This window comes from Plecotus auritus (genome assembly GCF_963455305.1).
Source record: "Plecotus auritus genome assembly, chromosome: 4".
Classification (NCBI taxonomy): domain Eukaryota; kingdom Metazoa; phylum Chordata; class Mammalia; order Chiroptera; family Vespertilionidae; genus Plecotus; species Plecotus auritus.
This window is the reverse complement of record NC_137775.1, coordinates 31,712,197-31,726,390: the sequence shown is the minus strand read 5'-3', so window position 1 is coordinate 31,726,390 and position 14,194 is coordinate 31,712,197. Positions and strand designations below refer to the sequence as shown.

General features: G+C 39.4%; 1 protein-coding gene across 3 annotated transcripts in view; it reads right to left on the bottom strand.

The window, feature by feature from the left end:
* UTRN (utrophin) overlaps window positions 1-14,194 on the bottom strand; it is a 479,531-nt gene that overhangs the window by 323,180 nt on the left and 142,157 nt on the right. For all 3 annotated transcript variants that reach the window (XM_080663479.1, XM_080663480.1, XM_080663478.1), the window contains 7 exons: window positions 13,988-14,107; window positions 12,281-12,382; window positions 9,394-9,501; window positions 8,953-9,132; window positions 7,960-8,129; window positions 3,265-3,388; window positions 240-327 (listed from right to left, as the gene is read on the bottom strand). In XM_080663479.1, coding sequence (XP_080519605.1) covers window positions 240-327; window positions 3,265-3,388; window positions 7,960-8,129; window positions 8,953-9,132; window positions 9,394-9,501; window positions 12,281-12,382; window positions 13,988-14,107 — 892 coding nt within the window. The remainder of the gene's footprint in view (window positions 1-239; window positions 328-3,264; window positions 3,389-7,959; window positions 8,130-8,952; window positions 9,133-9,393; window positions 9,502-12,280; window positions 12,383-13,987; window positions 14,108-14,194) is intronic.

The window sequence follows — 14,194 nt, the reverse complement described above, 5'->3', positions numbered from 1 at the left end:
GGTTCCCTGATCCTGTCTAAAAGCAGAACGACTTTGCTTTTATCAGTTTCATAAATCAGCCTCAGCATAAGATTTCATTTGGAAAAAAAACATTTTGCTGACAAAAAAGTTTCTGAAAACCACTCTTCTAGCAAAGAGGGTTAGAGTATCAAAACATATATTTGATTTGTCAAACTGTAAATACGATGCAATGCCACCATCCAAAAACACATTAAAAAAAAAAAAATCAAGGGTCTCACCTTTTCCCATTTGCTCCAAAAGGATTTGTCCAGTTTTGTTTAAATCATCTAGTCTGGGTCTTCTTTCTGTCTGTTCTCTTTCTATTCCCTGGAAATAAAGTCTCGATATAAGAATACTGTAAACTTTCTTCTCAGAATAATGTTGAAGCTCTTTTAAGTTTTAGTGTTTAAAGTTCCTCCCACATTCCCTTTAGGTGTCACACAGTTTACCTAAGACAGTGGTCGGCAAACTCATTAGTCAACAGAGCCAAATATCAACAGCACAATGACTGAAATTTCTTTTGAGAGCCACATTTTTTAAACTTAAACTTCTTCTAACGCCACTTCTTCAAAATAGACTCGCCCAGGCCATGGTATTTTGTGGAAGAGCCACACTCAAGGGGCCAAAGAGCCGCGGTTTGCCAACCACTGACCTAAAAGGATACTACAACTATGCAACTGCAGGCCACCTTCCAGAGCACCAGAGATGTTTAATTCTAAAAGGTATATTCAAACAAACAATAAAAAACTTGGGTTTCTTAAAAAAAAAAATGTTTACACTACAATTACAAGTTTCTGTCAAGAGAAAATAAGTAAAATTAGTGGTTTAGATCCAGGATATCTATCTATTCACATATATAGCCTCCACATATGCCACACCATAAAAAAAAGGGTTTGCATCCAGTGAACTGAATGTGCTCAGACAGAGATCACTGAACAAAAATTAATTAACAAGAAAAAGAAACAGCCCTCGCTGGTTTGGCTCAGTGGATAGCATGTCGGCCTGTGGACTGAAGGGTCCCAGGTTCAATTGTGGTCTAGGGCACATGCCTGGGTTGCAGACTTAGTCCCCAGTAGGGGGCGTGCAGGAGGTAGCTGATCAATGATTCTCTCTCATCATTGATGTTTCAATCTCTCTCTTCCTCTCCCTTCCTCTCTGAAATCAATAAAAATTATTTTTAAAAAAATAAAAAGAGACCAAAATAATTTGAGTCACAGTATTTTTGTTGGTATTACATTAAGTCTAGAGTATATTGCAAACTTCAATCATCAACATAAGTTCATAGATAATTTATAAATAATTCCAACATACTTTAGGATCCAAACTAAAGCATTTTGTTCTTTGTGTATTAAAAATGGCTTAATTTTAATATTTATGTCTCTATGGTTTTATATTCTCAATGTGCCTATTAACAGGTTGTGAAGACAAACCCCACAACCTCTAAGAAAGGGCTGAACAAGATCACGAGAACACATACACACACACACATACACACATACGTGCACACTCAGTATTTGAAATTTTTCCCTCTCCTCAATTCCCAATTGGTATTAACTACTCAAATTGTGTCTAAAATAGCACAACAAAAACTTGTAGGAAACCCATATTATTACAACCAGATAATCCAAAGAAGGATGCCTCTTCTAACTTATGATATATGTAAGCACTGTCAAATAAATATAGCTTTCCTATTTTCATCCACATAAACTTTCATGTGACTAAGTAACACAGCCATTTGTTTAGTCAAAGGTCAAGAAGTAACAAGAGAATCTAAGAAATACCATTTCTTTTTGTTAAGCTAAGTACTCATGCAAAAAGTCACCATCAAACTGGAGGAAAATGATTACCACCTTTACACAAACTGATTTTTGATACCTTTTATGGTGGTGGTGGATTGGACTAGGGATTCTCCACGTGGGGAGTTTTAAACGTTCCCCAAACTCCTTACCAACAAACTCCACTGCTGATGTACATAGCAATACAGGCTTGCTCTAGATGCCCAAATAGTTGATGAAAGAATGAACAGAGGCTTAATGACCACCAATGACATAAATCACTACAACCCCCTGTCACAATTTCAGTAACACACACATATGGGTACAGAGCAGCAGAGCTAAGCTCCATTCATTTGATTAGCATTTATGTTTAAACAACAGTGTCTCTTCTCTGAAGAGAATATATTAAAGAAATTTGAAATATAGTAACCCTCCTTATCCTCGGGGATACTTTCCAAGATCCCCATTAGATGTCGGAAACCACGAAGAATACCAAATCCAGTATATGCTATATTTTTCCCTGTTTATACACAACTATAATATATGAGGCACAATAAGGAATTAACAAGATACTAATAATAAAATAGAACAATTATAACAACACATTGTAATAAAAATTATGTAAAAGTGGTCTCCCTCTCTCTCAAAATACCTTATTGCTCTGTATCCACCTTTTCTTTTCACACATCTGAACTGCCAGCATCACTACTCTTGTGCTTTGGGGCCATTATTAAGTAAAATAATAGCCTTATTTGCACATAAGCACGGTGATACCAAAACCTTCTATCTGATAATGAAGACAGCAACTAACTGACTAACAGAAGGGTAGCCTATTCAATGTGGATACACTGAACAAAGTTGGGATTCACGCCCCAGGTGGGGCAAAGCAGGACAGTGCGAGATGTCAACATGCTGCTCAGAACGGCATGCACCTTAAAACTTCTGAACTGTTTATTTCTGGAATTCTCCATTTAATATTCTTGGACTGCAGTTGATTGCAGATAACTGTGCATAAGGAGGTACTACTATAGTTTGCTGCAGAAAGCAAAACGTCTTCTGCACACACAGTCACAAATTTTTAGGTACCAGATTAAGATCTAATCAAGAAGGGGGTGGGAGTGGCCAGGGAGAGGTCAATGGGGGAAAAAGGAGACTCATGTAATACTTTAAACAATAAAGAATTTAATTTTTTAAGAGATCTAATCAAGCTAAAAATAGAAATAATATTTAGATCACCTTAGGAAGTAAATGTTCCTTCCTACACAATTCAGTGGTTAAGGAGGAAGGGAAAAAATTTCTCTTCCACACAGGGATCTGATGCCAGCCAGCTTGAATCCATTCAAAATTTACTACAATGTTCTAAAAGCTGCGCGCTATGGCTACATTTATTTTACAGGAAGCTTTTGGGTCCCCTCCCATCTTTATGCCAAAGTAAATCTATCCTGATGAAATATTTTATTCACTAGTATACTTCTGTTTTATGTTTTACCTTCAACTTCTTTTTCATTTCTGAAGTCTCTTGCATCTTCTTATATTCTTTTATCTCTGCGGCCTGAATGGCAGTCTTTGATTTCAAAATCCAGTCCAGCAGCTCGGCACTCAGGGCATCAAACCTGATTTGAGATTCAGATGTTACCACTTGTCATTTGTTTCCTTCTATTGTGTCACTTGGCTCAGGAAAGAGAGCAGCCGAGCACGCATCCAGCAAGCGTTTCAAACACTCCTCAGAAAACAAAACAGAAGAGCCAGCCCAGAAATACAGAAACCACACAAAATAAGATCATGCACGCACAATCCAAAATATGAACAGAGGAATAATAGCGTCGTGTTAATAAATAAAGGAAATAAATATTAAATGGTGGAAACTTTTAAAGAAATTACTTGTATTTTTATAAACGCTCGTAGATAATGAAAAACAGATTTGGTTAGATAGTGACAAAAAAGAACAAGTAGGGACAGTGCTAAAGTTCATGCCTTCTTTAATCCAGCATGTTTCTGAAGTGAGCCTGTTATATGCCAGGCGCTGGTCTGGGCTTTGACACAGGCTAAATGAGACAATCCCAGCCCGTAGGGAGGGCAATGGAGAGTGAAGGGCAATAACAAAAGGAATTTGTGAGGTGCTAATTCCAGGAATTCACAGGCCACTCCTCATCCAGCCAGGGAGGGATGGCTTCCCGGAGTAGAACAGCACTGAGCCAGGAGTTTACCTTACAAAGGGAGAACAAAGAAAGGAAGGACCACACTTAGCAAACCACAGTATTTAGATGTGGCTGGAATGGTGAGTACTAGGCAGGGAGTACACCAACCAGTTACTAGACGGCCCGAGAGGATACGTGGAAGAGTTTGGGTTTAAACAAAGGGCAACTGAGAGCCAGTGAAGGGTTTAGAGCGTAGAACTGACAAGACCCCATTTACCTGTGGGTGCTCACAGAGAAGAATCAAGAGAGGCAAGACCCAAGAAAGGGCGGTGGTGGGAACAGGAGCCAGAGAGCAGGTAATGACGGTGGGGAGGAAGGAACGTGTGCAGACTTGAGAGGTGTTGGGAAGGAAAGTCAAAACACAGTGAGGAGGAACAAGAGGGGAAACATTCAGGGATTGCTGGCCATACACCAGGCCCTTTTCTAAGCGTTCTGTGTGTATTCTTAACTCAAGGCCTCTGCAACAATCCTATGAAGAATACACTATTATTTCCCTTTCAATGATGAAGGAATTGAGCTTCTGGGGGTTTTAAATAACTGACCCAGGCCACAAAGTTAATAAATGATGGAGCTGGGAGTCCAACTGAGGCCATCTGTCCTCTTATCAGACTCTCCCGCCAGGGCTTCTCAAAACCACCTCTGGATACTTGCAGGCACTTGAAGGTGAGCATGGGTTGTCCTTGATGATTCTTTTGGTAAACTTCGTTTAAGGTTTTTCTTGTGAAAACCACAGTGAGGAGGAACGAGAGGAAAAACATAGGAATATTTGTTTTTCCATCCAGGTAAACCTTCTTTGTAGCTTGTAAAAGATTGTGTGACACTCCAGGTACATAGCCAGGGGTCAGTGTGCCGCTCAAAGCATGATACACTCCTCCTGTCATCTTACCAGTTGGTTTATCTTTACTCTTTCAGAGCAGGGGAGCACCACCCGAAGGTCACACATTTAAATGACCTTGGAGACATCCATTTCTGAGAAAGCTACGGGGTGTTCACAAGCTCAGGCCACCTTAGCCATATCTAGAGTACAGCAAACGGCTGTCCCTGCGGTGGTATGCAGCCAGCAGCAGCAGCAGCAAGGGAAGAGCAGGGGAAATAAACCACCATTTTGGAAGCACGTACTAGTATTATTACATGACATTGGGCCCAGCAGTTCCTTAACACCCATATCCGCGTGGACAGCTCATTTTAAGACAAGTTCATAGCGGTTTCTAAGGGTCTGGAAGCTATTTTACGATAGAAATTATAAAGAATTCCCTGGACTTTAGGACAATGAAAGGAAATTGGATATGAAGCCTATCGTCAGATACTAAAGAGGGGCGGTATGGCTCTATCTTGCCCCGGAAAGACTGAGCTAGCTTGAATCAAAAAGTTGTGTTATGGCTACATTTATTTTCCAGGAAGCTTCTGGATCCCATCACATCACATATGGGTAGACTGAGAGGGGGCCAAGTTGGGGCTTAATTTCTAATACTGAGATTTCGCTGCCTTCTATTAGGATGAACTGAACATCCTCAAACTTCTATTTGTCCAGGAGCCATCTAAAGGCATTTCTACTTCAATCAACCAGTCAAGTAGAAAACTGTGGTCCTCACAGCTGGTTGCTGACCCAACAGACACCTCCCTCCCCACGCTTCCTCCTTGCTGCCCGAGTCCCCAGAGCACAACTACAGAGCCTGGAGAGGCGGGGCAGCTTCAGCCTCCAAGCACCCAGGGAGGGCATGGACAAGTGTCTGAGTCCTGACCAGCGCGACTGGGGGAATTTAGCTGATGTCTTCCAGGAAAGGTCTCCCTGATTTAAAAAAAAAAAAAAAAAAAAAAAAAAGACAGATAAGAAGAAACTGCCCTTACTGCCTATGAAGCAGGTTGTACAGGACGTCCGTGCTTCAGTAGCCCCTTGGGGACTCGGAGAAGACAAGCCTGAGGGTGAAAGCCACCAGGCTGAGGAAGGCGGAGACAACGTGCAGGATGCTGCACGACCATCTCCACCGCCAGACTCCTTGTAACATGAAATGAGACCTCAGTAAGTCACAGGTACAGCATGGTGTTTCTGGTAGCAGAACGGACCTTATACAACAGGCCGTGTTTAAGATTTTATAGTTACGCACTTTCAATATTGCGATTTATAGTAAGAAATATATGTTTGGTCTTAGTCCGATTTTTGGCTCAGAGTTCCTAAGACCCTTGAAATTTAGTAAGTGATGAAAGCAACAGAGTTATCACTTTTTATGTTAATGACTTTTGGACCTCACCTAAAGATGGGGGCTGGTTGCCAGGAGACCCAACCATGTGATTAGGGGTTGGAACTTTCAGTCCCACCCCACCATCCTGACCTCTGGAGGGGAAAGGGGCTGGAAGTTGAATCAATCACCAATGGCCAATGATTTAATCAATCATGCCTAGGTAATGAAGCCTCTGTAAAAACCCAAAAGGACAGGGTTCAGCGAGCTTCCGGGGTGGGGGTTGGGGGGTGGTGAGCAAGTGGAGGTGCTGGGAGAGTTGCCGCCTGGAGAGGGCATTGAAGCTCTGTGCTTTTTCTCTTACCTATGTGTCTCTTCCATCTGGCAGTTCCTGGGTTATATCCTCTTATAATAAACCAGTGGTCTAGTAAGTAAAATACTTCTCTGAGTTGGGTGAGCCACTCTCGAAAATTAATCAAACCCACAGAGGAGGTCTTAGGAACCTCCGATGTATAGCCAATTGGTTAGAAGCACAGGTAACAACTCGTTTTTCTGAACCCTTAACCTGTGGAATCCGATGCTGTCTCCCAGTAGGAAGTGTCAGAATTGAGTTTAATTGTAGGACACCCAGCTAGTGTCCCATGAACTGCTTGTTGGGATAATCCTCCCACTCCCACCTACACTGGAATTGGTACCAGAACCTACTGATGCACCCTAGTTTTTTTAAAACCTTCTCAGCTTCCAAAAGCACAAAGTCAGCCCTGGAGAGACCCATTGCTAGACATACTGGCAGAATACAAACACTCATGAAATGAAAGTTCTATGACAACATTAACACCAAAAGCACCTTCCTCATCTGCTGTCTTGGCTCCAAAAGTAACAGTTCTATGGAGGTACACTGGTCCCGCAAGGAGATGCTATTGGGAGGACGCATAGCCCTGTCACCAAAACGAAAATCATCGGTAAAACTGGAATCCTGCTTTGTCTGACAAAAGCTAAATTGGTGAAATCACATCATTTTTATTCAGGCAAAACTAACGGCCCACTTACCTGAGCACTGGGACGCGACTGAAAAAGGGAGAGAATAATAGTTGTACTCATGGGTGTTTTGAGGACTAGCTGCTACAGTGCATGTGAGGTACCTGGGCCACAGCATGGCGTGACAGGGTAGCTGGCATTCATAAAAGCTCTATATATGCCAGGGGTGGTTAATCCTCTCATAAAAAACCCAAGTTTATTCTGAATCAATAAGATGAAAAGATAGCATATGCTAAAGATGAATCTTCAAGCCAAACACAAAGAATCTGTTAATGAATCTAGAAAAAAGAATTAACAAAGGAAGAAAGAAAACATGAAAAAAGAATGAGGGGTGGAAAAAAGAAAAAAAAGGAGACTAATTACTTCCCTGAATTAAGTATTTTTTTACTTGAGAGAACAGAAAGAGAAAGCAGATTCACAAACAATAAGGAGATGTAACTAAGCAAGACTGTCAGAATCATGATAGTGAAAGAAAAAAGAAATGAGGGATCATGGGCAATCATATCCTCCCGGGTAAACGATAGGAAAGGAAGAAGAAAGGGTTTCGGCACACAGTTCAGGATGAGCACAGGATAAACAAAACCATTTGAGAGAATACAGATACTTAGCCTGTGGGAAGTAGAATATTCAGAACACTCAGGGGTAGTGAGTGGTTCATAACAATAATTATGTCTAAACGTGCATATCATTAGTGATTAGTATGACATAAGTACTGAGTACAAAATACATAGTGTGGGGTCTTGGATTTGAAAAGTTTCTGTCTGTTCTCACTTTTTCTTAGCTTCTGTATCCACGGGGATCTGTCTCTTCTTTGGAGGAGGAGGAGGAGGCAGTTCTTGCTTAGACCTTTTGGTGGTGACTTGTTCTCTTATGTGAACAGTCTCCAAAAGGTCCTTCTGAGGAATTTGGGACATTCCCAGCTTTCCCACAGCCTGAGTCACCTGAAATAAAATCAGCCAAAGTTTTAAGGTTTTATTACAGCTTCACTGAGATATCATTCATATGCCAGAAAGTTCTTTCTTTGACGATGTAAATTCAATGGTTATTAGTGAACAGACTTATGCAACCATGCCAACTTTCTATTCCCAGAATAATTTTATTATTTCATAAAGAAATCCAGTACCCATTAACAGTCACTTCCCATCCTCTCTCCCCCTTGGCTCCTGGCAACCACTAATCTACTTTCTGTCTCTATGAGTTTGTCTGTTCTACGTAGTTCATATAGATAGAACCATGGTGCCTATAAACTTGGTACTGGCTCCTTGTATGTTTTCAAGGTTCATCCATGTCATAGCATATATCAGTACTTCATTTTTTATTGCCAAAAAACATTCCATTGTATGGCTATACCACATTTTTGTTTATCAATCCACCTATTGTATATTTGAGTCATTTCACTTTTTGTCTATTATGAATAATGTTGCTATGAACATTCATGTACATACCAAAGTTTTGGGTTTTTTATCAATTCGCTAAAATACCTTTAAATGAATAAAATTTAAAGATCATTTAATGGATTCATGTCTGTTATCAGTTAGCAAACGTTAAATCACTGGATATTAATCTTTTTTTTAAGATCCATTAAAATTTACTTTAGAAAACAAAAGAATATTTTCATGTCAATTTTTCAATTTTATAGTAAACCAGATATAAGGAACCAACTTTTTAGTTTAGCTATTACTCTTTTATTTCATAAAAACTAAAACTAACCTGAAATTTAATTTCTACTTAATAGCACAACATACTACCTGGAGCAAACGGTACCTGGTTGGAGGAATCTTCTAGTCTCTGAACCAGAGAATCCCATCTCTGAGTCAGTTCCTCAGAATCACTGTTGATCTTCTTGGATGCCTTAGGGTTATCAAGTAGTTGACCCACATCCTGGCCAATCTCACTCAGCTGGTCCAATGCTTGACGCTTCATTTCCATGTCTTCCTTCAAAATCTAGTATTTCAGATATTTGTTAGATGACTCCCTTTTAACAGGACTTTATCTTCCTGTTCCCCAGTCAGGACATGTAAACATGTATCTATTTTATAGTAGAATGTACCCTTGTAATTATCTGATGCTAAAACACACCACGGCAGCATTCCAGTGTTAGGTAATGTGTCCTACTCTGGATTTTCTAAATGGTTTTAACCACTGATGTAAAACACTAAAATATCATAGGCTTATAAAACAGATGCTGACAATGACATCACTTACAGCCAGGCGTCGAACACTGATGCTTAGCTCCTTTTGGTCTCTGAAGTTGCTCGTCTGGACTTTATTTAATGCCTCTTCTTTTTCGGTTAGCCAAGCTTTCAGCAAGCACTATAAATAATAACAAAAGTTAGATATACATTTGGGGAATCACTTGGCAATTCGATTCAATCAAATTCCCAAATCTCTAACATTTATATTCTTAGAAGCTTTATCCTTATCTTGAAAAAGAAGGACTTCAAAAACCTAATCATGAGGCATGAGTGACACAGAAAAGATATTATCCTTCTTAGATTTGCAAACAGATCAACCTGAAATTAGCCCCAAACCTGGGTAAGTAAACCTAATTCTCAGGGAGGCTGGGGATCTAAAAGGCTATTCGAGTCTCCGAAGAATCACATTGTAACACTCCGGAGACATGGGGAATCTGGGAGATTGCCTTGTCTCAGTCCCTTGTTTTAGGGAGGAGAGAGAGGAGAGCCAAGTTATACATCCAAGGTCCCTTGGCTAGTTCACAGAAGATCCAGATCAAAGACCCACACTGCAAAGCTAATGGTTTTTCCAGAGCATCATGCCGGAAAACCGCACCAACCCTCCAGGTTCAACAGCAATTATGGTCAGAGGAAGAAGTCTGAGGATAGTCCAAAGTATAAAGACAGTTAAACTTCATTGGCCAACAATACATGTTGTTTTAGGCAGAAGCAGGAAGATCAATTTGAAGCAGGAGTGGAAAACAACATAGCTACATTGGGATAATTCTTCCCAAAATGTGGCATCTACCACACCAACCCTTTTCTATAGAACGGGGGTGTGTGGGGGGAGGGGGGGTCTCGGTTCTATGTTTGCAATAGAATCAATTCTTTCTCTAACTGTGTTTTTTTAATCAGTGAATTTTACAACTATTCCTTTTCTCTATATTACACAAACAAAAAGATGAAGATGAAGGACATGAAGGACAAAAGTGGATCCTGCCCTCAGTAATAGTAAGGGTAATAAGATATGCGCAGGAGTAACTATGGCACAAGATACAAAGTGCAGACACCACATAAGAGACTGCTTCCAGTTTAGAGACAGGGAGAGCGGGGGCTTTATAGATGACTTCACGGTTCTTGATGGCTGGAGAGAACTTAAAAATGAGGAGATGGGTCTAAGGACATTCCATGGCCGATGCCAATCCTTAACCAAAAACACGAAGGCTAGAAAACAAATGAAATACAGCCACTCTTTCAAAAAACAAAGACAACAAAACAACAATCCAAGCCACGAGGCACCTATGGGGCCCCATGCAGTGGAATAGACAGTAAAGAAGAACCAGCACTATTCCTGTGGCATTGGCAGCCTCGCCATGGCTAGGGACTGGGAATTCAGGGTTCGAGCACTGGGCACATGGAAGGACAGAGGGAACACTGAGGTTGGAAAGGTAGGCTGGAGTTCTTTACAGAATAGGCCCCCTGCCACACTTCACACTGGCCCATGCTACAGAAGTTTGCAACTAATTTCTCAGAGCCCATTGCTGACACTTGAGGCCTCTGCAGCTGAGTGCGCAATAATCCCATGAAAGAGGTTCTAACTGAGATACGGCTGACTTGGGCTCATTCCTGCAGTAGCAGATTTCTCTACATTAAATACCCATGCTGGATTCAACTCTCTATTTTCAGAAGGTCCCTCCTTCCATGTCACTGCAGAAAGCCATTCAAAGGTGAGTTGTAAACCTAAAATACTGGCCAAAATACCAGCTAATTCTTACTTGTAAATATTTTTATTTGCCAAATTAAAATTCTTTCCAAATTTTACATTATTTTATATAGCAGAAAAGTAACACAATGGTTTTCTCTGGCCAATAATGTTTCCTACTGTCATTATTAAAGTAAACTTTTAACTATTAGATGTTACGCTTTGGAGTGAAAACAAGGGTCTGAGTAAATGTAAGTATTTCGTAAAGTGAACTGTAAATATTTCAGAAATCAGAATCTAGTCCATTATGGGATTCTTAACAGGAAGACTGTGACCAATGATTGGGGGTGGGGAGTAGTGATTAACAATTTATACTGGGACAAATTTTGTACCCCACTTTTGAAGAGGTTCTATCTGCACCATATTTAGTAAACCACAACGCATCACACACTTGTTTTTATTGCCTGAAAAGCATCCAGTTCCTTTTTTGTAGATGGAAATGAGATGCATTTAAAAGAATTGAAATGGACACTGAGATGAAGGAATAGAGTATCTGCTTATTTTCTAAACCACAACTGTTTGGTGTTTCCAGGGAAAGTTTTGCTTATTTGTATTCTGTTTTGATGGCTGCTTTTCTGGAAGGATGGAGGAGGCAAAGGGCCACCACTCCAACTGAAAACCTAAAGGGGCAGTTTTGCACCAAAGGTTCATTTACTATGGTAATACTTAGTAGGAAAAAATATACTATTATCCAAATGTTAAATCAATGGTGTTACTAAATAATGTTTTGTAGTTCATTTCAGTAGTTATTCTGTTTCAAAACCATTAAAAATTCTTGTGATTTAAAGGCCACAAAGTATTGAGTGGATTCCTTATTTATGTAGCACAAACTATATGCTAGGCACTGTGTCGGTACAAGTTCAAACACATTATTACCTAGTACAAATGCAATGAAATTATAATGTCAAGCAAACCCTGAAAGTAGCATGTCTAAGTACTAACATTCTTAAAAATAACACAGATCAAATTGTAGTTACAATGGAGCAATACAGTACAATCTCTATGAATACTCTTCAAGTAAAATGGATACAAATCTGACTTTAAAAATAACAAATAATTCCTTTAGAAGAAAAGTAAGACTTTATTCTAATGCCATAATTAAAGATGAGTTACCTTCCACCATCTATTTTGACCACTATGGATAACAGTTTCATACCTGTTCTTCCAATAATTCCTGCCACAAGATATTGATTTCGTGTAACCTATTCCAGCGTTCTTCAGTCCATCGGCACACTGCTGTCCAACGTTCACCAAGTTTCTAATAAAGGGAGAAACCGTCCTTTGTCAACACAGCTTTAGGAGACAATTATCACAATCCTCAAAGAAATTCTTGACATCAGTTGTTCTCTATTACAAAGTTTTAAATACATATATATATACATATACATATATATATAATAAAAGTTGCTTTAAAATAATGCAGATGAATCCTATATATTTATAGATGAGAAAAACTAATTTCCATAGAATGTAACTAATTATTTTACACTACATAGCTAAGAAGTAGCACAACTAGAACTCTATCCTGTAACTGTCTACTTCAAATTCCTGCCCTTTCCATCTTACTGTGGTTTTTATTTGAGAATTTAGCATTTTTACATACGTCTTCAAAATAGAGCAAACATTTACTTTTTGTGCTGAAATTGTTTTCAGGCTATAATTGTCTTTAAAACAAAATACAATACATCAGTAATTTTTAACCACTTTTACATGCCAAGAAAATTTTCATCTGTAATAGAAAAGTTAGGAAAAAACTTTTAACCTTATAAAAACTATGTGCTGAATGAGAGTATTCCTATTAAATATACTTAATTTTTTTCTGTTCACATCTCATGATCCATAGAAAATTCCACAAAATTTAGACACAGGATAAGTACTAGCAAAACTAAATAAATAATTTTGATTACTTCTTTTAAAAAAGTATTCTTCATAATAAGTTTCCCAATAAATTGTTTTGTTACCATTATATAGATAATAACCAACAAATGTTCAATTTATTTCTACATTACTTAAATATGAGGAAGAGATATTTAATTCATATTATCCTGTTTTGATATGTAATACCAGAGAAAGCTTTGTACAGTGCAGCGGGTCGAAGACAGAGCCAGAAGACAGGTCTCATCATGAAAACTCCCTGTCTAAACAGGCTGGACACGAATGCCTACCTCTCAGGTTACTGTAATAACTAAGAACTTCTGCACAAAGTCTCACAACCACTGGCCAACTTTAAATGAAGACACATGTCAGAAAGTTTCTGAAAATCATAAACTGGCAACATCATAGCAGATGATTCCAGTATTATTCAAACGAAATACCAATCAATCTCTTTGTAAGGACTTGACACCATAACCTTTGTGAGAAAAGAAGCAATTTGTTGGAGTTCCTAAAACTGCTATTGAAATTCACACATTGGTCCACCAAAGAAACAGGGATATGAAATCCTACATAGCTGAAATTCTCAAATTTTAATATGCATGGACATTTTTTTAAAGTGCAGATCCACTGAGCCCCACTCCCAGGAATTCAGGTCTGCCTGGAGCCCGGAATCTACATTTCAGCAAATTCCTTAAGTGATTCTGAGCAAGAAGCCTGTGGGCCACTTGCTGAGATCAGTTCCTGTGCTTCCCAACCTAGTTACTATCGCACACAAGGCACCCCGCCCATCTCCCCAAGGGCTGATGTAAAGGAATGGTATCGAGGTACTCCTGTCACCATATGCTGTGGAACCCCAGCTGGGAAGGACAGCCTAAAGTAGGTTCTTCTACTCTTCTACAGTGTGATGAGACGTAAAGAATAAGGGTACATGTAATGGGGTCTCAGACCACACGACCCTTGGGATCACCCTCCTTCTCAGGATCCTTACCTGTAGCTGATCTTCCAGGACAGCTGTGGCACTCTCACCGCTGTTTTCATCAACAATCACCACCATGTGAGTTAATGAATTTACCTTCACCTGTTCAGCCTCAAGATCATTTTGCAAGCTCTAGAGAGAAAAAAAATTAAGATATACCATTATCTATACTCTCTCATATTTACCTATTTAAAATCCACTCGGTTGTCAATAGTAATT